The 23,386-nt window shown below is 46.1% G+C and overlaps 1 protein-coding gene and 1 long non-coding RNA gene across 4 annotated transcripts in view; one reads left to right on the forward strand and one right to left on the reverse strand.

The window, feature by feature from the left end:
- The window catches only part of Wnt5b (Wnt family member 5B), a 111,869-nt gene extending 91,222 nt beyond the window's left edge, over positions 1–20,647 (forward strand). The window contains exons 1-5 of one of the 3 annotated variants that reach the window (XM_046459817.1): positions 3,336–3,468; positions 5,151–5,287; positions 6,857–7,104; positions 12,125–12,417; positions 19,212–20,647. In XM_046459817.1, the coding sequence (XP_046315773.1) occupies positions 5,208–5,287; positions 6,857–7,104; positions 12,125–12,417; positions 19,212–19,670 (1,080 nt within the window). In that variant the 5' untranslated portion in view covers positions 3,336–3,468; positions 5,151–5,207 and the 3' untranslated portion in view covers positions 19,671–20,647. Of the gene's footprint in view, positions 1–3,335; positions 3,469–3,731; positions 4,061–5,150; positions 5,288–6,856; positions 7,105–12,124; positions 12,418–19,211 lie in introns of those variants that run through there. The other 2 variants (XM_046459814.2, XM_046459816.2) reach the window with 2 other exon arrangements.
- The window catches only part of LOC124103283 (uncharacterized), a 29,934-nt gene extending 8,502 nt beyond the window's left edge, over positions 1–21,432 (reverse strand). The window contains exons 1-2 of the long non-coding RNA XR_006855163.2: positions 21,267–21,432; positions 10,170–10,317 (exon numbers count right to left, since the gene is read on the reverse strand). This is a non-coding gene — a long non-coding RNA (uncharacterized LOC124103283). The remainder of the gene's footprint in view (positions 1–10,169; positions 10,318–21,266) is intronic.
- Positions 21,433–23,386: the final 1,954 nt, after the last annotated feature.

Raw genomic sequence — 23,386 nt, forward strand, 5'->3', positions numbered from 1 at the left:
ACTGAGGGTATAGCTCAGTGGTAGAGTGCTTGCCTACTATGTGAGAGGCCTTAGGTTTGATCCCCAGGACCACAAAAAGAAAAAAAAAAAAAAAGGTACATAAGACACAATTCATGGGAATGAAAAGAGGTCAGTTAGCAGGCTCTTGTGGTAGCTCAGAGTATGGCAGTAAGAGTGAAGAGTAGGAAATAAATTTTTTAAATACTGTAGAGAGCTGGGGTCTAGCTTAGTGGTAGAGCACTTGCTTAACATGCTTAAAGCTCTGGGTTCAATCCTGAGCATAGAAAATAATCATAATAATAATCCTATGGAGACACAGTCAGGAGGCCTTGGCAATTGATTTGCCATCAGGATAAAAGAGTGAGGACTCCAGAAAGACACCAAGATCTCAAGTCTGATCCAAGAAAGGAACCGAAGGGCAAGGAACAGGCAGGATTGGGAAGATGGAGTGATCAATCAGCATTTTTTACCTTTATTTGATTTATTTATTTATTTTTATGTGGTGCTGAGGATCGAACCCAGGGCCTCACACGTACTAGATCAAGCTCTACCACTGAGCCACAACCCCAGCCCCTGGTCAATCAGCATTTTTACTTCCTACTTCTTAACTCTCTAGGAAGATTCATGGTCAAAAACAGCAGCACCAGGGTAACTGATTCCCTAAGTTTTTGGCCCTGTTCCTACATCATCACGGGAATGTTCCTGGGTAATTGCTCTTGAATGAACCGTATCAGATTGTGGAGAGACTACCTGCTTTTCATAATGAGTGATTCTGAAAACACTGGGAATGGCTAAAGGCTTCCTTTCTTGCAATCTCTCTCTTTCCCTTCCAAAACACCTTGAAATGTTCCCTCTGTGACCGCACCGCGTCATCATGTGAAATCCTTCCTGTTCTTTTCCTTCTGTTTAAAGCCCACACATTCTTCAGGCCCTACGCAAATCCCACATCCTGGCTGCAATTGCTCCTTGGACTCCTCTGGCACTTCTGTGTCCTGCCTGCCTTTCGGAGGGGGTTTTGTTTTCCCCAGCTAAATCAAAGCAGCTCAGGGAGCAACACCTCAGACGTCTCCACATTATCTTGTCAAGCGGCAGGGTACTTTATGCTAGAAGCTGGATGTTACTCATGTCTTTGAGAAAAGGACAAAGACAAAACTGGGACCTCAAATCTCTAAGATTTCTGTTAGCAGGAGATTCTGAAATAAGGGGATATGACGATAGAGGCCGCTTTCTTGCTGACAAATGGAGTTGGGTCTTATGGAAGTCAAAAGAACTCTTGTCTCCATGATAGGCTGGCCTTCACTGTCTGCTTCTTATTTCCTTGAGAGCCAAAAGAGGGCTCTTCTCTTTCAGTCAACAAATATTTATCTAGCACTAGACTGTGCACCATCCTAACCACTGGAGAGAAAATGGTGAACAAGACCATTTCCAGAGATTATGAGGGCAAGAAACAAAAACGCAAACAGATTAGTATGTCAAAGGATTCCATGTTAGTTTAAATAGAATTTTATGCTGTCAGCATAGAGTCTTCTCTTACTGGAGACATTGGTTATTTCACTGTTATGACTGATCTAAAACTTCTGCCCATTTTTTCCCTAAGCCCTCACATAACTGCTCCTGCCCTCCCCTCTGCCAGCGCCTTCATTCCGGGCTGGATGGATGTGGCCCCTTAAAGGAATGAAAATTGATGACCAAGTCCTAGCAGAAAAAGGAAGAAAGCCTAGAATTCCTAATTTCAAATATGTGCTCCTTCCTTCGGTTGCAAGGGTAGAGAAAGGCAGTGTGATCTCAGTTAGGGACTTGGACATGCCACAGAGAGGACTTGGATGGTATAGGAGAGTTACATGCTCTGGCTGGGGATGGAACCCAAGGCCTCACACATTTTAAGCAAGCTCTCTACCACTGAGTCCCATCCCCGCCCCATCCCCTCCCCTCAATGCATAAATTTTTCTGGAACTGGGGATTGAACCCAAAGACACTGAATCCATAGCCCTTTATATTTCCTTAGTTTGAGACAGGGTTTTACTAAATTTCCAGGGCTGGCCTTCTGCCTCAGTGCTCTGAGTTGGTGGGATTGTAGGGGTACACCGCTGTGCCTGACCCTCAATGCATATTTGATTAATGAATTTACTGAATGTATGAACAAATGAATGAAGTAGAGCAGAGAGGATGTCTGAGCAGCTCATTCTGACCCGCCTCCCCACTGAAGGATCCTGACTGAGAATTCATCTTCCCTTCCCCCAGCCCTAGCCTTCCCAGGCACTAGCAAAGAATAGGGACTCCTGATTCCCACATACTCGACCACTCAGTATGTTGTGTATGAAATGATGCTGGCCTATTCAGAAGGGGGAACTTTTTAGATCTCCCAGGACATCTGTAGTTATGACAAAGGCAGCAGAAGGCATTCAGCTTCCCTGCCTTTTGGGTATTTACCAGATCTTTCTTCCTACCCAACAGAGAGCCACCCCAGGCTGAGTCCTGCTGTAAATCTCACCAGTGACCCACCCATGGGGCTTTCCATATGTCCTGCTCATTAAATCCAAACCACACAGCTTCCTTCCTCCCCAGTGGGCTTGAGGCAAGAAGTGTCCCTTCTACCCACACTAATGAAACCAATCACAACATTTACCTTTCTAAGACATCCTTTCCCCTTTCCCCTTCCACCTGGTTCAAGAATGCAACACAGGCAAACAGCTGCCCAGCTTCAATTCTGGGGCCCTTGATGGGGTGGCTCATTTCTGTCTGACAGGACAGAGTGTCTTGAGACGCTGGTGCATGTGCACATGCCATGGGTTACTGTAGTGTGTGTGTGTGTGTGTGTGTGTGTGTGTGTTTAGTTTCAGGTACCACACATTTGGAAGGCAGTGAAAGAAGCCACCACATGTGCTAGATCTTTTTTTTTTTTTTTTGCTAATTGGTAATTTTTAAAATATAATGTTTCCTGGACTGAGACTTTGATAGAATGACCACGGTGGGTGGTGGGAATAGCTTCTGGGAGTGATTCCTGTCTCCCTACATGTTTATAAGGCATGGAAGAGCAGGATTCACAGCTCTTAGGAAGTCCGACCCTTGTTGGCCTGACAGCTTGTCACTGGGGCAGTCAAAGCCACAGGGACGGTTAGAGGCACTTTGCTCCTGTCCTTGGCTCAGACTCAGTGGATCCTCAATGTGGCCTCAGTTGAACCTAAGATAGAAGGGCCAGTAAGATTTCACTGGAGCCTGTTGGAAGGGTGTGAGGGAGGTGAGAGACGCTGGTGTGGGGGGAGAACAGAGGGATAGGAAGTGTCACCAGTGGGGAGAAAACTGAGCTATCTGGTGATGGAATGTGTGAGGATAGATGTGTGGCCACTGGCCCAGGGGGAGTAGTGTTTGAGGGCATGGTAGTCGGGATGGACATTCTGGTGGGCAAGAGGGAAGGAAAGGAGAAGAGAGTTGGAGAAGCAGGAGGGAATTAGTCCCCATGAAGGACTGGTAGGTGGAGTTGGGGATGTTTGGACAAGGAAACTCTTTGAAGCTTTTCTCTGGTCCTCCCTACCCTGGACCAGGTCCCCTCCCCTCCATAAAGCCATTAGCTTCTGGTGCCAGCCCTATCTCTGCTCCATCTCTCTTGGTTCCAGTCGATGCATTCACAGACCTCCTGCCCTGAGGGACGGGGGAGGATTTATGGGGGATCGAGGGGAGGGGGCGGGGGCATCCTTTAGAGGAGGCAGGAGAGGTCTGTTAGGAAAGTAGGGTGTGGGGAGCTGTTAGTCGGCCACGCTAGAGGCCGGGTCATTTCCGAGCTGCCTCTGCATGACAAAGGGAAGGAGCGAGCCTCTTCTTTGATCTGCCCCCTGCCGGCCCCACACACCTGCCTGTTTGTGCCCCCGCCCCAGCTGAGACCTCAAGAAGAAAAACCAAAAGGGGGTGGGGAAAGGCCATGTCCCAGCGCTCCTGGATCCTGCTCAGGCCACCTTCCTCTCTTGGTGGCCCCAGGACAAAAATATTTCCTAAACTGATGACCCAAAGCACCTGCCGCCCCCTCCCAGAGAGCCTGGAGACCCAGAACCCACGGACTGGCGTGGTGAGATGGGGGCGGGGGCAGCCTGGAGCAATGCTGTGTGTTTGTGTGTGTAGGGCTGGAGGTGTAAGGGGTCCTGGGAAGAAGACTCATTGGAGATGTGGGGTCCCGCCCCAGATGGAAGCTAAGGGAGAAGCGAGGTGGGGGTGAGCAGGAGGGGGCGTGTGTTTATCTGCTCACTCTAGGATCCAGAAGCATGGATTTCCCGTATGTTTCCAAAGGCTTTGGGGACGTGGGGCACAGGCATTAGTTTCTAAAAACGCAAGGCAAAGATGTGGAGCTCTCTGGTGCTCCACCGGATGGGTGGTGGCTTGTGAAAGATGCGTCCTCACCACACGCGTTGGATTCGAGAGATGCAGCCCAGGAGCCGGCTGTGTCCTTCGCCTGCAGTTGGGAAAGGTTTTCCGTGCAATTCCTCCCCCGCCTCGCGGTGGGTGCGCAGAGGCCACCAATGCTTTTGGGACAAGGGCTCGCGATTGGCTGTACGGCTATTACATTTCTCAGAGAAGTGCCTTGAGAAAGTGGAAAGTCCTCGTTCTTCTCTGTGCTATTATTCTTTAAGGGTAAACAGGGTTGGGATTTAGAAAACTTGTTTGGAGAGAGAAGGATTCAGATGGAGAGGGAAGACTCCTACTTGGGTATGGGTTAAATCGAGTTCACCTATGAAGAAGAATCTGAAGGTCAGAGAAGTAGATCCCCAGGCTGGGGTGAGATGTGGAGGGGATGGTCCTCCTTTCTCTGAATGTTCTAGAAGGGAAAGTGTACTTTGCAACCGTCAAAGCAGCTTCCTATGCGCAGCACTGCGCCGCTTCTGTTCTTGAAATGATTTGTTTTCATTCCTCTTTTTTGGTTTCTCAGCTCATTATTTCCGTTGGAATTAAGTCCCACAGTTTGAGGTAGGAGGCCTAAAAGCCCTATGGTGAGAGGATAAGCAGTAAGAGGTGGAAGTTGGAAAGGGCTGAATTTCCTTGGGGAGGATTTGACTTCAGGTCCATCCCAGAGGCCATCCGTGCGCTTTTCTGCATCCCTCTGCTCCCTCCTAGTCTTCTGTATCTGTTGCATTTGCACCCTGATTCTCCCTTCATTTCTCCAGGAAGCCCCACATTGGAAGCTGTCTGTCCCAGGGCACTGGGGCGGGCTGAGGCCGACCATGCCTAGCCTGCTGCTGCTCTTCACTGCAGCTCTGCTCTCCAGCTGGGCCCAGCTGCTGACGGATGCCAACTCCTGGTGGTGAGTGAGAGGGGCTTTGGTCCTGCTCTGTACCCTAAGGTTCCTTGGGTAATCAAGGTGTGGGCAGGGGGCACCATGGGTTGTGATCACACCCAATCCATAGGAACGTGATAGGGCCTCTTGCATCCCAGGCAAAGTTGGAGAGCTTCTTTTTGCTCTCCAGTTCTTAGAGGTAAAGATTCCCTGAAAATAAAGGATTTGTTCTTTTTTTTTCTTAGATCCTGTTAACAATCCCTTTTTCTTGAACCTTTCCTTATCCTCATGAATTGTTATAAATAGCTTTTTAATTTTTATTGAGTTAATAAAAATATTGATAGCATGCAGGAGGCCCTGGGTTTGATCCCCAGAACTGGGTAGGGGAGGGATGGGAAAGAAGGAAAGGAAAAAGAGAGAAAAAACCCTATGAAACTGGGCATAGTGGCACATTCCCAAAGTCCCAGCTACTCAGGAAGCTGAAACAGGATGGTCACTTGAGTCCAGGAGTGCAAGGCCAGCCTGAACAACACAGAAAGACTCTGTCTCAAATGTTGGGCTGGGGCTATAGCTCAGTGATAGAGCGCTTGCCTGGCACGTGTAAGGTACTGGGTTCGATTGTTAGCACCACATAAAAATAAATAAAATAAAGGCATTCTGTCCATCTACAACTTTAAAAAAAATACTTTAAAAAAACGTGTATGTTGATATCTGGGTGTTTGTTTGTTTGCTTTGCCAGCAGAGGCAGAAAGAGTAAAATTCCTGTTTTTATCAGTCTAAAGACTAGTTGAGGGATTTGCAAGACCATGTGTGTCCTTCTGTATTTTTAAGATGACTGTCATTGCCAAGTAACATGGAAATGGCAGACGATCGCTACTTATTTTGCATGATCTGTGACCCACTTACATTTTTATTCAGATGGCAAGTCTGTAGCTTTCTCATCTAACTTAATGCTTTATTATGTCTAATGGATGATGAGAAAAAGGGAGATCCCTGAACTGATCAACAGTGGGTTAGGGCATGTGTGGAGTGAGATATGGAAGTGAAAATGTTTAGAATACATTGTGATGTGTGTACTTGGACTCCTATTTTAAAGGCATAGGGGATTCCATTGAAGGGAATTGATTTCCATCATGTACCCTGCATTAGGGCTAAACTGAACTGATCATTCCTACTCCTTGGACAGGCATGTGTCAACATTTGGCTCTTTTTGCCCTCTGCCTTGAATAAACAGCTGCCTGGCCACCCCACCTCCTTCTCTGTCTTTTCCCCATCCTTTAAGACCAGTACAAATTCTGGCCATCTCCTTATACAGGATTCTCCCTGGGGGAAGAGCTTTCCCTATATGATCATAGTAGATCCAGAATCTTGTCTGTCTTAGACATTTGACATCTCACGTATCATTTGTATTTATCCCTTGTGTCCTTTTAAGACTTGAACTCTGTTTTACTAATTTCCCCTTCTAAGTCCTAGGTCCTTCAGGGCCTGATACCAGAAAACATCCCATAATTGTGTTAGCTGAATGACATTACACTGCTCACAGACACACACTCACTTCTTGTCCTCCCCGCCCTGCTTTCTGGATTGCTGTTGTAGGTCTTTAGCTATGAACCCGGTGCAGAGACCAGAGATGTTTATCATCGGTGCACAGCCTGTGTGCAGTCAGCTTCCTGGGCTCTCCCCTGGCCAGAGAAAGCTGTGCCAGTTGTACCAGGAACACATGGCCTACATCGGGGAGGGAGCCAAGACGGGTATTAAGGAGTGCCAGTACCAATTCCGGCAGAGGCGATGGAATTGCAGCACTGTGGACAACACGTCTGTCTTTGGCAGAGTCATGCAGATAGGTAAGAGGCCACTTAAATATGATTTGGCCACAGGAACTGTGTTCATATTGGCTGGGTTCATTTAAGCTGTTCCAGGACTAGCGCATCAAGAGCCCAGATGGGGGCCTCCTTGGGTTCTTTCTAGGCTTGGCAGCAGCATGCAAAAAGGGAGAGAGGCAGGTACATAAAGAAGCAGCATTCTGGATAATTCTCCATGTCCCTGCAGCCTCTGCTTTCCAGCTTCACCCTGGCAGGCTCTATGTGACTCACCCTGGGTGGAACATCTGAGTTGAGTTAGAGTGGCTTAGGAGACCCGCCCATCACCGCTGCTTTTGTCTCAAAGACAACAAGGGCCTCCCTTTTAGTTTTTTTAGAGTCTTGGGTAGAGAACCCAAAATTGCTGTCCTGAATAGCTGAAAGATGTTTGCCTCTTCCACTTGGACCCTCAAGAGACAGAAACTTTGGACCAAATTGGTGATAGCTGTCATTAACCCAACCCAGATCCAGTTTTAGCTTTTTTCATTTGAAAAGGTGTGTGTGTGGGGGGGGGGGAGAGAGTGGGGGAAGGGGACAGACTAAAGAAGAAAGATGAGAGGGCCATGTCTTCCCGGATTCCTGTCCCTTTCTCTCCCCACTGCTGGTCTAGGATTCTTTGGCTGCCCTACTGCTTAGATAGAGGTGTGATCTGAGGTCTAATTGTTTTAGGTCCTTTTGAAATGCAATCCTCCCCTCCCTGGCAAGAAATCGAGAAATCCGGCCCTATTCTACTAGGTCTTATCCCCAGGGCCATAAAAGGAAGGTGTTGGAGCACTGTATTCTGTCCTGTCTCACATTCTCCCAGGACAGCTTCCCATCAGAAGGTCACATTCTGGAGTTACCTGTTGCTGGGCTTTCCCATTGGCAGGGGGGTTGGGGAGCCAGTGATTTAAAATCCTGTATTACCAGGGATGCTTGGGAGGCCCGATCCCCTCCCACTTATTCCAGACTTCTTTCCCCTATCCCATGTTGAGAAGTAAAAACGGGGGAAAGTTTACTTTGAACTTAACTGCTCATTCTCTTTTGGGGGATCAAGGTACATAGAAAGGAATGCTCCTGTGTTCCTGGGACAGCCTTAGGGGACAACTTTTCTGAAAGAGTGGACTTGGGGGTTAAGTGGGATTCACTCACAATTTGTGGATTCTTCTAGAATTCCCTTGGTATTCGTCCCTTCTTCCTGGTGAAAGTCTCAGCAGCATTCCCTATCCTGCCTTTGGGGTGAGGACACTAGCATGATCCCTGGGTCCACAGAGGCACTTCAAGGAATCAGACCATTATTGAGGCCCTAATGTGTGCCTGCCACTGTCTGGATCCTTTTATGTGCTATTTCATTCAGGTGAAGTCTAGAAGGTGTCGTTTTTTCTAGGAAATAAAGTACTGCAGCACTCTTCTGGGTTCAGATTGCGTGGCGGAATGACCCGTGGAAGGCAGCCCCATGGAAGAAAGCACATCCCACTGTACCCTCTTCTGTAACAAACTGGATGCTTTTCCCCACTCCTTTTTGTAGCTTTCCTGAAGGCTCATACTTCCTGAGAAGCTGTCCTCCCTTTCTCCCACTGGCCCCAGACAGAGAGGCTCCTGTTGAGAAATCTCACTATCTGGCCTAGGACTTCCAAGAGGTTTCTTCCTTCTTTGAAGCTGCTGCAAAAGTCTATCACCAGAGGGCAGCAGTTGCTTGGAGGAGCCCTGGCACTTCACCTGGCCCCTGAGGAGCCCCGAGGCACCTTCCTGGCAGTTGGGCTGCTGTGGTAGTGAAAGGACACATGTGATGCTGTTCTGCTGTCTGCCTGGAAGAAGAAGATGCAGGGCCTAACCGGTAGCTCTAGGGCTGATGGTTTATTAGCCTTGTATCTTTGAGGTAGTTTGAGTTGTAACTCTGAGTTGTTTCACATATAGATAAGCCCCCTACATTGCTCCTCTGTTCTAAAGCCTCAAGTTCTTCTTCTGAAGGTAGCTCTAGTGCTTCTTTCCAGAAACCTAAACGGAGCCCCATGCAGGCAGAGCTACGCACAGCCAGTGTCTAGTGATGTTGCCTCTCCTAGACCAACAGAAGTGACAGCTAATGCACCCAAGGGCATGTTCTGATCCCAAACCATTCTGAGGACTGGAACTGTCAGAGTGCATAGTATCTGGTGATATATAACACTCACCTGCAAATACATTTTATTTTAAAAGGCAATTCTGAGAAGGCTGATTCAACTCTGAAAGCATTTAGCTAAAGAATGGTAGAAGAAATCAGACATATGTAGCTTGGAAAAAGAAAGCATAAAAGGCATATTATTTGTTTTCAAACACTGAAGAACTGACAAATGGAAAAAGGATTAGACAGTGTCACTCCAGCAGGCAGAAGTTGTCGGGAGGCAGACTTTGGTTTTTTAATACGAAGAACATTCTGGTGATCAAGTCATTTTAAAAAGATGCAGGCTGGGTGTGGTGGCACATGCCTGTAATCCCAGGGAGTCAGAAGGCTGAAGCCAAAAGAACACCAAGTTCAAGGCCAGCCTTAGCAACATAGTGAGGCTTTAAGCAACTTAGGGAGACCTTGTCTCAAAAAATAAAAAGGGCTGGGGGTACAGCTCCGTGGTAAAGTGCCCCTGGGTTTAATTCCTGGTACCAGAAACAAACAACAACAACAAAAAAGATGCAATGGTTTGCTTTGAAAGCCCCTCTGGCTTCCCTGAGGAATTCTGAACAAGGAATGCTGCCAGTGGATGGGCTGTAGTTTCAAAGACTCCTTCCCAGGACACCACATCAGGGAGTTGAGGCTACATTCTAGAAAGATTTCTCAGAGATGAATCCCTCAGAGTGGGACCCAACCTGCGTCACCAAGAGGCTCTTTAGCCATCTTACCATCACGGTCTTCAATGTCACAGTCCTACCTCCCTAGACCAGATCCCTCCACTCTGTAATTCAGCACTGGTTCAAACATCCGTCCTGATGGCTGAATCATGAGCAGAACTTCCCGCCATCATTTGGGTTTTTCTTGGGGCATTCCTATTCCACTACTGACCAGAAGCTGGCCCCTGGTTAATTGAGAAAAACTGACTCACCCAGTGTGGTCTGGTCGTACATGTCATTGTGGTGCTGAGGTAATGAAGACGTAGGGCCAAGTGGGGGATCACTGCAGACCTTTTAATTGATGGAGACTGCTGCCGTCTGCATCTGCCAAGACGGGACCGTGGGACGTCTGTTTCTCACCTTGGAGATGTAGGAGAGGAAGAAAGAGAGAATAGAAAGTTTTGCCCAGTGCTGAGACCAGGATTGGACCTGTTTATTGCCAAGAACCACTCCCTACCTCCACATCTGTGTCTGCATAGGTATTATTGATTATTTCTTAAAACAGCTTTATGGAGATATAATTCACATCCCTTACAGTTTACTGTTTATTGTTGTTGTTGTTTTGTTTTTATAATTCATTGTTTAAAGTATACAATTAAATGGCATTTAGTATATTCACAAGGCTTGCAACCATCACCAATAATTCTGGAACATTTTTATTACCCCATGGAAAAAGTGCACACCCTTTAACTCTCACTCACCATCCCCTTATCCCCCAGCCCAAGGCAACCACTAATCTGTCTCTGTGGATTTGCCTAGTCTGGATTATATACTATGTGGCCTGGCTTCTTTCATGTAGCATAATGATTTAAAGGTTCATCCATGTTGTAGCATGTGTCAGGACTTTATTCCTTTTATGGATGATAATATTCCATATTCCATTGTATGGATAATACCCTATTTATCCTTTCATCCATAGATGGATATTTGGGTTGTTTCTACTTTTTGGCTATTATGAATGACGTCACAATGAGCATTCATGTGTGAGTTTTCCTGTGGACATGTTTTCATGTCCTTCGGGTACATTCTTAGGAGTGGAACTGCTGGGTCATATGGCAACTCTATGTTTCGCCTTTTGAGGAACTGCCAGACTGTTTCCCAAACCAGCTGCACTATTTAACATTCCCGTCAACAGCACGGGAGGGTTCCTTACCCTTAACCAGCTTGTTATCAGCTGTATCTTTAATGATGGTCACCCTGGTGGATGTGAAGTCTCATTTTTATTTTTGATATGCATGTTGGAGGCTGAGCATTGTTTTTTGATAAACATTTTCATTGAAGTAGAACATAAATCATGGGGGGTAAGCGATTTGCTACAGAAATCAAAAGGAATATAGTTGGGATTTTCTGTTGGAAGTGGTCTGGATATTTTAGAGGGACCATTCTCAGTGTCTGAAATTGTAGGTGCCATTGGTGTGGTTCCCTACTGCTCTTGAGTTAGGAGGCAGTGTGGATCCTGTGGAAAAGAGAGGGAAACAGCTTGGACAGTGTGATTCTAGTTCACTTTCCATTCCTGGTCTCTGCCAGTACCTTGCTAGATAATGGCAGCAATAAAAAAGACAGATGTGTAGCTCACAGAGTGGTGAGGAATTGCATCTGTGAGGGAGACATTTTTGCTAGGATGCAGTCTTCTACTATTGATCCCATGATTTCTTTCTCCGTCTCATTCTGCTGGTCTCATGTGGTCCATAAATTTCTGGCTGCCATCCTCCCTCAACTGAGGTCTTCTCCTGGGAATCTTCGAGTCCTATAGACTTCTCTGTAATGAATATGAGTGGAGACCAGGCCTGGGGGGATTCCTCTGATTCTGTGTGGCTTCCATAGGGTTGAGCTAAGGGCAAGAGGCAGGGATTAAAAAAAAAAAAAAGGCAAATAGAGCTGTGGGAAGAGAAAGTGCCCCTCCAGACAGTGTTTCCTACCCCTGGGAGGGACACAGCAGAGGCTTATGAGGAAGGGTCTAGAGGAAGTGGAGAAGGCTCGGGGTGTAGCTCTGTGGCAGAGAGCTTGCCTCCCACGTATGAGGCACTGGGTTGGATCTTCAGCACCACATAAAAATAAACGCATAAAAAACTAAAGGTATGCTGTCCATCTACAACTACATTTTTTTTTTAAAGAGGAAGTGGAGAAAAGAAAAGGCCTCCTTGACACGTATTGTCTCCTCCTGCAGGCAGCCGGGAGACCGCCTTCACCTACGCTGTGAGCGCCGCCGGGGTGGTGAACGCCATCAGCCGCGCTTGCCGCGAGGGTGAGCTTTCTACCTGTGGCTGCAGCCGGACAGCACGGCCCAAGGACCTCCCCCGGGACTGGCTGTGGGGTGGCTGTGGGGACAATGTGGAGTATGGCTACCGCTTTGCTAAGGAGTTTGTGGATGCCCGGGAACGGGAGAAGAACTTTGCCAAGGGATCAGAGGAGCAGGGCCGAGTGCTCATGAACTTGCAGAACAACGAGGCAGGTCGAAGGGTAAGAAGGACCTCCACCCTCCCCTCCCCACACACCGCAGGCCAGTTGGCCCATCCTGGGCTGAGCCAGGAGCTGTGGCCTGGCCATGAAGGAAGTGTGCATTCGTCCAACCGAGGAGGACCTTACCGTTGCTGACCTAGGTACCATTATTGAACAAATCCCTCTCCCAAGGCTCCGCTTCCCATTGGCCACATTCAGTTGTCACTTTTTGTTGTTATTGTTTTGCTTGCTTTTTGAGGCAGGGTCTTGCTATGTTGCTCAGGCTGGTCTTCAAATTCCTGGGCTCAAATGATCCTCCTGCCTCAGCCTCCTGAGTATGTGCTGAATCTCATGCTTTGGTCCCAAATCTCATTTTTGAAACCTCATTTGTCACCTCATAGGACTTCTGTCCCTGTAGGACTTAGGTGTAATATTTGGAACAGGATTCTAGACTAATGGAGCAGAGTCCTTGTCCTGACCTGTCCTCCTTTGCAATTAAACAGAGAAGACAATTAGCAGTTTAGGCCATTAGACCTGGCCTAGGATTTATGATTTGTTAAAGGCTCAGGTAAGTCCCAGAGCTGACTTTTAAGAGCTGCTACTACACATATCCAGAACACCAGTTGAAAAGCATATTCAAACAAACATACTTTTCTGCTGGAAGTTTTTTATCTTTTTTTAATCTTATTTTTTTAAATATTTTTTAGTTGTCAATGGACCTTTATTTTATTTATTTGTATGCAGTGCTGAGAATCGAACTCAGTGCTTCACACATGCTAGGCAAGTGCTCTTCCACTGAGCCACCACCCCAGCTCCTGTATTCCTGTATTTTTTTTTTATCTTGAGACAGGGTCTCCTGAAATTGCTGAGGCTTCCCTAAATTTGTGGTCCTCCTGCCTCAGCCTCCAGAACAGTACAGGTGTGTCAGGTCTCTGCTAGGAGGTTTTTTTTTTTTTTTAACAAGAGTGGAAATAAGAAAAGACAGCCATCTTTTTAAGGCTGCAGCACCCTGTCTCATCAATTTCAACTGAAAACAGCCACTTTCTAAGCTTCAATATCAGTAGAAGCTGAAATTAGGGGAGCTTGGCTTCTCGTTTGTGCAGAACATTCTCGGGCAGTTTCCCTTTGTGGAGTGCCGAGAGCATGCCCCTTTTCTGCCTGCACCTTATTCATGAGCATCCTTCTCCAAGCATATGTCTGGCTCCGCCTTGGTCTGCCTCTGCCACAGGAAGCCTGCAGGCAGGAAGCTCTGCCTTTAGCTTGTTCAGTGTGGTGGATGTTGACAGGCACTGGAGGGCAATGTGACTGTGCCTCTAGGATTCCCCCTAGAAAGTGCAAAGGTCTGAACACTGGCAAAGTGCCTCTCAGGAAGCAGCACACATTTCTTCACTGGGATGTGTCCAGCCAGCTGACTGTGAGTCCCCAGTGAGGCGCCGCAGCAAAACCCAACACAAGCTTAAAAATAAGAACAGCAATTTCTTGAGAAGAAATAAGGTCAGAAGTTTAAGGTTGGTTCACTGGTGATTCAATAACAGGATATAGATATGTTTCTTAAAATGTCTTATATATCAAAAGTTATCTTCATATATCAAAAGTTCAAAACATCAACTGATGTTTTATAGGAGTACATATCAAATAAATGGATTTGGACATGTCTTTTCTATGAGTCGGGATCTTCTAATGTTGGCTTGTCAGGACTCAATACCTGTGTAGACCTAGCATCATCCACTGTGTGACATCAAGTAGAAATTAGACTTGGTTATTTGTCCATATCTTCCTTATATGTCCCATCCAAAGGCTAGTTGTTGTTTTTTTTTTTTTAAGTCAGAAATGGGTATGTGGAGCTGAGTGTGGTGGCACACACCTGTAATCCCAGCTGCTCAGGAGGCTGAGGCAGAAGGATCGAGTTCAAAGCCAGCCTCAGCAAAAGTGAGGCACTCAGCAACTCAGTGAGACCATGTTTCTAAATAAAATACAAAATAGGGCTGGGGATGTGGTTCAGTGGTCGAGTGCTCCTGAGTTCAATCCCTGGTACCAAAAAAGAAATGGTATGTGGGGAGGGGAGGTTGGTCTGTGACATTGGAGTTCTGGTCCTGGCTTTAGTCTGTGGTTATTATGGAGTAAGCTAGAGTAGAGAGATTGGAACTGTCCTAGATGACTTCCACTCTGGGTATCTTTTGAGCTGCCAGTCTCTCCAGGCCTCCTCTGTTTGGCAGTCCACCTGGGTGTCTAACTCAGGGAGCAGAGAGTGATCAGTGAGATAGGTGTATCTCCTGAATGCCTACCTTCTACCCATTCTCAAGATCCTAGCTAGGTGAGGTAGTCCCAGCTACTCAGGAGGCTGAGGCAGGAGAATCACTACAGTACAGGAGTATGAGACTAGCCTAAGCAACACAGCAAGACCCCGCTTCAAAAACAAAATAAAAGATCCTAGCTCAGCTTAGTGGGGTGGTGCACGCCTGTAATCACAGTGACTCTTGAGGCTGAGACAGGAGGAGGATAGCAAGTTCAAAGCCAGCCTCAGCAAAACTGAGGTGCTAAGCAACTCAGTGAGACCCTGTTTCTAAAGAAAATACCAAATAGGCTCGGTGGTCGAGTGCCCCTGAGTTCAATCCCTGATTACCCCCACAAAAAATCCTAGCTCAAATACCACCTAGTCCTTAACATCTTTTGCATTTCCCTTAGTCTCACATTTGAACTCAGTGGATTGTTTTCATACTTTTCTTGGTATCTTATCTCTCACTCTATTTTTACCTTATTCGAGGACAGGGATTGCCATCTATATTTCTTTACAAGAACTGGTGAACACATGTGACGAGGCAAAGAGAAGTTCCCATATTCCCCCCCTAGTAAGAGGTCAAATTCATGGAGGAGGCCGCTTGCAGTCTCTGCTCTGAGCTCCCCATGTGGCACTGTGGCAGATGCTGAGGTGACCAGGCATGTATCCTAATCTGTGGCCCTGGAGGGATAGGGGGAGACATCCGCTCTTCCCCTTTCAGTCACAGTCTTGACCCCTCTTCTGCTGGCTCCTCACTTTATTGCCCTTAATTGTTTGTTTGTTTGCACTGGGCCTTATCTGGGCAGCTCCTTCCCTTCCATCTGCCCTGTTTCTCGCTCACACACCTTCTCTAGCTTCCTCTGTCTGTCTCCCAGGCTTGGGGGGGGGGCTCCTTCCTCCAGTCTCCACACCTCTTCCCTAGCCCTTTATCTCTCCCTTTGCCTCTGTCTGCTCTAGGTTGGGAATTCTTGTCCCTCTCTATTTTTTATCCCTTTTCCAAGAAACAGGCCTCTGCCATCAATCACTATCTGAGGCCAAAGGATTCACCTCCCACTTCCTCACACCTACACAGAAAGTTCTTCAGGAGGGACTAAGTGGAAGCAGGGATTGAAAAAAAAAAAAGATCTGTGATCTGACATCTTGACCATTAAAATAAATCCTGGGTATTCTCTGCCAGAAATTTCTCTTGGCCTTTAAGAGCCCCTGGTAGCTCCCTCTTAGACACTGATGACAAGACTAGTGGGTTGGTATTGCTTGGCCATCAAGGGTTTCTAAGCATTTTTCAGATAAAAAGCTTTGTGCCTAATCCTCATGACATTCCTATCATATTCCAAGCTTGTCACACTGTTAGGTAGATGTGGGAAAGGAACTCAAGGCATTGCCAGAGGGCAAGAAGTAAGACCAAAACATTTTGAAAAGCATTTTGCTACTGCTACTACTATTATTATGATCACAGTCCTGGGACTTGAACCCAGGGCCTCTTGCATGCCAGGCAAGCACTCTACCAGCGAGCTATACCCACAGCCCCACATTTTGTTAATTTTTGTCAGCAAGCAGGAAAGGCCGAAAACTGAGATTTTTTTCCCTCCCTCCTTCTTCTCCTGCAAAAGGGGCATATTAATTAATTTATTAATGCTAAATTAATTAGTTAGATTAATAGTAAAATATGAAAAAATACAAATATTGCAGTCTCAACAATGTCTTTGGAGTAAGGAAGGTTGAAATGAATGTTCAAATAGTGGAAGGCAGTGACATGCCTCCTCTCCAATTTGTTTTGCTGAAATTCCTGTCCTTACTCCTCAAAGTCTGGCTTTGACTCTCCTCCCCAGGTCTCCTGAGAGTTTATTCCCATTGGAGATGCTTATCCTCTTCCCCTAGTTGCTTAGTGGCAAAGTACACAGTTTTAGACCCTTAATACTTCCTTCTTTCTGCAGCTCCAGGCGCCTGCCATCCCCCTCTAAACCAGGGACCATTTCCAGAGGAATGTCAGACTGCAGCTCAGACCCAGGGGATTTGGGCCAGAGGATAATTGAAGTCCCTTTCTTTGAACTGCCTGTTGGGATGGGTGTCAGTTCCTTTGTGCCCTGGGCCTAGAGCTGCTGCCTTTAACCTTGGGGTGGGGTTTCTTCCCTTCCCTACCCTAAGCTGCCTTTAAATCCCAAAATTGGAGAGCAGAAGTCATCACCATTCTGGCTCCCTTCTGGGTGGCCCTGGACAGATTACTGAGATTCCCCAGAGCTTCAGTTTCTCCACCATAAAATAATGGGAATAATTCTCTACCAGGAAAAAAAAATCAGGAAGAGTTTTGACAATAGTCCTATGAGCTGATGATGGTTATGCAATTTCTTGCACCTGCAGTGGTCTCTGCTTAGCACTGAATAAAGACACAATCTGGGGACTCTTGAAAAGAAAGCTAAGAGAAACCCTTGAAAAACAAGTCCTGACTCAGTTGGTGACAATAGCTGTGGGATAAGAAAATGTTCTGAAGCAGACGCGCATTTTTTATCCTGCCATCTGCACTCTGGGCCTGCTGCCAGGGTTATTTGACACAATGCATCAGTATGCTTTCATTGAAAAGCACTTTGTAAGCAGCTTTCTGGTCTACTCTTGCTTTTAAATTTTGATTTGGGATAACCCAAGTTCAAATCCACGCCATGTTGTTGAAGTTCAGTGACTTCTGGAGTAGATTTGTTTTCAAATTAATTACCCCGTAGGTAGGCCCACCAGCTTGCTCTCCTATTGCACATGGTCTGCACCTTCCTCCACACTTACAGGGTCTTCTGGGGAGTGTCTAGGAGATGCTTTGGTGGAAGACTGTGGCTTTGCTTACAGATGTGATGGTTCATGGGAGGCTCCTCATGACTATGGAGTTAGTGACCAAATACCAACACAGGAAAAGAGACCATTTAATTCATTCTAGGTTCTCTTCTGACTTGTGCCCCAGATTGTGGAAAAGCTGGGAATATTTTAGGGTTTTTTATTTATTTGATTGAGACTTTGACCAAGACTGAAATTTTGAACTGGGCATGATGGTGTATACCTGTAGTCCCAGCACTTGGGAGGTTGAGGTGAGAGGACTGCTTGAGCCCAGAAGTTCAAGATCAGCCTGGGCAACACCACAAGATTCCAAAAAAAAAAAAAAAAAAAAAGTGCCTAGCATGCATGAGGCTTCAGGTTCAATCCCCAGCACTAAAAGTGAGAAAGAAAAAAAAGATGGAGTTCTTTTGGGAATGTAGGTCAGTAGTAGAGTGCCTGCCTAGCATGCACAAGGGTCCTAGGTTTGCTAAACAGGAAAGAAAGAAAGAAGGGGGGGGGAGGGAAGAAAGAGAAAGAAAAAGAGAAGAAAGGAGGGAGGGTGGGTTTTTTCTGATTATAAAAATGACAAATTTAGTGTAATGCATTTCATAGAATATGAAATGGATAAACAGTGAAAGTGTCCCAAGTGCTATTCTTTTTTGGGAGGCAATGTACTAGGGATTGAACTCAGGGGCACTGAACCACTGAGCCACATCCTCAGTCCTATTTTGTATTTTATTTAGAGACAGGGTCTCACTGAGTTGCTTAGTGCCTCACCTTTGCTGAGTCTGGTTTTGAACTTGGGATCCTCCTGTCTCAGTCTTCCAAGCTGCTGGGATTACAGGTGTGCACCACCTCACCTGGCCCAAATGCTATTTTTTTAAATTTTATTTATTTATTCATTTTAGTTATTGATGGACCTTGATTTTTTTATTTATATATGGTGCTGAGAATCGAACCCAGTGCCTCACACATTCGAGGCAAGTGCTTTACCACTGAGCCACAACCCCAGCCCCCAAATGTTATTCTTGTAAGCAAATAGAAATGTCTTGTGTTGCCTCTCTAGTGTTCCATATAATGCTTTCTTTGTGTTTTTTTTTCTTTCTTTTCTTTTTTTTTTTTTTCTCTTTTCTTTCAATCTGAGCAACTGAGGATCCTGGAAAGATTTTTGAAAATTATCTGCCTCTCCCTATTTGCCCTTCTGTGTACTTGGCCCATAGATACCCTCCCCACCTTTTTTATTGATTTATAGTATTGGGGTTCTAACCCAGGAGCACTTTACCACTGAGCCACATCCCCAGCCCTTTTTAAATTTTATGTATTTATTTGTTTGTTTGTTTTTTGGTCGTGGTAGTGCTGGGGATTGAACCCAGGGCCTTGTACATGCTAGGCAAGCACTCCACTGACCGAGCTATATCCCCAGCCCCACCCCCCTTTTAAAATTTTTTTGTAGTTTATTTATTTATTTTTATGTGGTACTAAGGTTCGAACCCAGGGCCTCGCATGTGCATGGCAAGCACTCTGGCCCCGAGCTACCGCCCCAGCCCCCCCAGCCCCTTTTTAATTTTGAGACAGGGTCTTGCTAAGTTGCTTCAGATGGGCTCAAATTTGCGAATCCCCTATTTCAACCTCCCGAGTCCCTGGGATTACAGGCATGCACCTTGGCACCTGGTCCTCACCACCCTCTTAACCTCCTCCGGCAGGGATTCTTCTTATTTTCTCTTTCTTCTTCTCCGCTCAGGCTGTGTATAAGATGGCAGATGTAGCCTGCAAATGCCATGGCGTCTCAGGGTCCTGCAGCCTCAAGACCTGCTGGCTCCAGCTGGCTGAGTTCCGCAAGGTGGGGGACCAGCTGAAGGAGAAGTACGACAGCGCGGCTGCCATGCGCATCACCCGAAAGGGCAAGCTGGAGCTGGTCAACAGCCGCTTCAACCAGCCCACCCCAGAGGACCTTGTCTACGTAGACCCCAGCCCTGACTACTGCCTCCGCAATGAGACCACGGGCTCCCTGGGCACCCAGGGCCGCCTCTGCAACAAGACCTCGGAGGGCATGGACGGCTGTGAGCTCATGTGCTGTGGCCGTGGCTATGACCAGTTCAAGAGCGTCCAGGTGGAGCGCTGTCACTGCAAGTTCCACTGGTGCTGCTTTGTCAAGTGCAAAAAATGCACGGAGATTGTCGACCAGTATGTCTGTAAATAACCCGGGAGGGTCCTGCTCTCCCGACCCTCTCCTCCACTCTGCCTCACAAAAGTCTATATTATATAAATCTATATAAATATATTTTATATTTGTATAAATAAATGGATGGATGATAAATAATTAAAAGAAGAAAATGGAGAGGAAAAGCTTATTTAAGAGACGCTAGCAATCTTTGAGGAGTGGGCTTTGCTGGTTCTCTGCTCCCAGTGGGGGAGAGAACTGGCTTCTTTCCCTCCCTCTGGTGAGGACTCTCAGGATGTAGGTTCACGGAAATATTTACTGTCTATCCGTCATGGCCTTGAGGAAAGAAGCAATGGTTAGATGGAGGAGATCCTGTCTGGAAATCTGGAGCCTCTTGGGTATATAAGTGCCCCGTTACCCCAGCCACAAGGCCAAAAGGCCCTGTGGAAGGTGACAGGACCTCAGCATAAATCCTGATGGCTTCAGGGTCTTGCCCAGAATATAAATTGGTTCTGTAAGGGGCCCAGTGCTTTCTTACTTTCCTATCAGTATGCACACATAAGAATCCACATTTGCAAGACTGACTTCCTCTCTACGGAAGAGAGGTCTGATGTCACTTGGACCTTAGTGACCACAAAGGAATCTGCACCTCTTGAGAGCCCTTGGGGCCTGTCTTTCCAGCAAGAATCATTCTTCCTCCACAGTTCACTAGCTCCTGCTATGAATTTCTGTCCCAGGAGGAAAGGGGGTCATGTGACCTGCCATGTCTGGAGAGACATTAACTGAGTCTTTATGCCTGGGCTACGGAAACCCAGGTGCAACATGGGACCCAGCAAACCTTGCACAGTCCTCCCTCACAGGGAGAGAAAACTTGTACTGCTGCTGCTGTCATCCATCAAGGGAGGCCTCATGGACAACAGGACATGTGGGCAGGTCAGGCCCGGATGGCCTGGCACGCTGACTTCATCTCTGCCCAGATGTACAGTTTCCCTCTGACATTAAATATCCTTCACCGAGGTTTCTCTCCCTCTCCTTATTTGGACACACAATTATCTTTCATGAGTTTCCTTTTATATTTTATTTTATTTTGGGTGCTAGGATGGAACCCCAGCCCCTTGTGCATGCTAGGCAAGTGTGCTACCACTGAGCCATACTCCCAGCCCAAGATAGGTCATTTCTTAAGAGATTAATGTTACCCTTATTTCTCTGATTATTGCTTTTCTCACTATTTTGTGCAAATCTCTTCCAATGGTATGGTTCAATGTCATTTTTTCTTTCTTTCTCTCTCTCTCTCTCTTTTTTCTTTTTCTGTGGTGTTGGGGATCTACCACAGGGCCATATGCATGCTAGGCAAGGGCTGTACCAATGAGCAGCACCCCCCATCTTCTTTGAGTTTTGATTTGAGTTTTAAAACCCTGCTGCATTGTGAAAGAGGGTAAGGAAATTGAGACTTTTTAGAATTCTAGTCTGGCGATTGTAGAGAGGGAGAGTATTGTGAGAATTAAATAAGGTACTACATTAAAGGACTCTCCCCCAGGGCTAGCACAAAGGTAAACAATCAATGGTAGCCATTACTGTTACTGTTATGAACAAAAGAATTCTAAGATGTTAGCATATGCCTTCCTGTATACCTACCTTTTTCTCTCCTTGCATTTTGCAACCTCCTGAGTTAATGCTGGTGTGTTTGCAGATTTTTGGTTAAGCCCTGGCAGCCAGGAGGCTCTATTTAGCCTTCTTTTTGTTGCTATCTTCAGCTTGGGACCCCAGTATCTAGGACCTGGAAAGAGAGAAAGAAAGAAAGAAAGACAGAGCTTAGGGATGAAGCTACAGAGATACTATTATTCTAAAAACAAAGGGATGTGGCTCAATGGTAGAGTGCTTGCTTAGTATGCATTAAGCCCTGGGTTCTATCCTCAGCACCACTAAAATTAAATAAATAAGAGAGCAAGGAGTTATTGAGAAGGACAGGCTGCCCTGAATTAACCAGCCTGCAGGTGATCTAGAAACTATATAAATATCCATTTCCTTCCAGAAAAGTTTATTTCTGGGGAAATAATGGAATTAAGGAATTAAGTTGGGTTTTAATGAGCAAATGATATTGCAAAACTGTAACGATTTTCCTTAAGATATACATGGCCACACAGGCCACTTGTGTCTGTGGTAGCTGAAGAGGGACCAAATGACTGGCCAACAAAGGGTTATTTTACCTGGAACTCACACTGTTATTCAGATTCCTTTGGTCCACCTTTTCATGGTGACCATCCATAAAAGAAAGTGATTGAAGTCAGCTGGTCTACAAAAGATCCAAATTATGCCCGAGCTTCATTAATAGCCTTTTAATCATCTTAACCATATTTAAACATAAGTAACCAGTCACTTATCAACCACAATAATAAGGCTCTTGAAACACTTTTGTGTGTGTGTGTGTGTGCGCGTGCGCGTTCGTGCTGGGGATTGAACCCAGGACTTTGTAACATGATGAGCACATGCTCTACCACGGAATTACAAACCCCCAGACACATGTTATTCTTTCCTTTATCACTGTTCTAGAGTTCTGGGGAGTTCCTTATATCAAGTGCTCAAAGTACTTAGGAGTTGAAATCCAAGTCATCCTTACAAATACTGGAAAATTAGTTGGCAGTGACTTGTCTACAGTCCTTGAAAGTCATTTCCATGTTCACAGAAATTCATTTTTAAATTTATTTTTATTTTTATTTTTTTCTGGTACTGGGGATTGAACCCAGGGGCACTTTACCACTGAACCACACACATATCCCCAGATTTTTTAAATTTTTATTTTTGAAACAGTCTTAGTAAGTTACTGAGGCTGGTCTTAAATTTGCAATCCTCCTGCTTTGGCCTTCTGAGTCACTAGGATTCCAGGCATGGGCCACCATGCCTGACTGAAAAGTCCCATATAAAATATGGAGGTATTTCTACACAGTCATGACAAGTGGGTGGAGTAAGTTGGTGTTCTCTTTTTGACATGGGAGGAAGTCATATATGCAAATACCAGACTGCTGCATCCTCTGACCTATGAATTTATTGTCACATGCTGGTGGAATGGCATCTGTCTGTGGAGTGACCAGTAAGGCAGCAGAAATGTGGCTGACCAAGTTGGAAAAAAATGAGTTCTGCCCAGAACCATAGGTGGTTAGAGCAGGAAGGGGACATGGAAATTTGAGCTCTAGCCTCAGGGATTCTGAATAAGGACCTCTATATCTTGCACAGGGGCCAAACTTTACCATGTTTATAAAAACACAGAATCCTAGGTATCCAGCACCAGAAATTTTAATCCAGTTGTTCTAGGGCAGAGCCTGTCACTGCTACACCTTTCCTAAGAACCCGAGGGGATCTTATGTTGGTGTCCAAAGACTATCACTGGATTTCCAGTCATTAAGAGCTAAGCCAGCGGGGCTGGGACTGTGGCTCAGCGGTAGAGCGCTTGTCTAGCACGTGCGAGGCCCTGGGTTAGATCCTCAGCACCACATAAACACAAATAAATAAAATAAAGGAATTGTGTCCAATTACAACTAAAATATAAATATTAAAAAAAAAGAGCTAAGCCAGGTGTGGTGGCACACATCTGTAATCCCAGCAGCTCAGGAGGCTGAGGCAGAAGGATTGTGAGTTCAAAGCCAGCTTCAGTAACTTAGTGAGGCCCTAAGCAATTTAGTGAGACCCGGTTTCAAAATAAAAAAATAAAAAGGGCTGGGGATGTGGTTCAGTGGTTAAGAGCCCCTGGTTCAATCTCC

The sequence above is a fragment of the Marmota monax genome, unplaced genomic scaffold (assembly GCF_021218885.2).
Source record: "Marmota monax isolate L192 unplaced genomic scaffold, Marmota_monax_Labrador192_F-V1.1 WCK01_AAM20220418_F8-fsc00163, whole genome shotgun sequence".
Classification (NCBI taxonomy): domain Eukaryota; kingdom Metazoa; phylum Chordata; class Mammalia; order Rodentia; family Sciuridae; genus Marmota; species Marmota monax.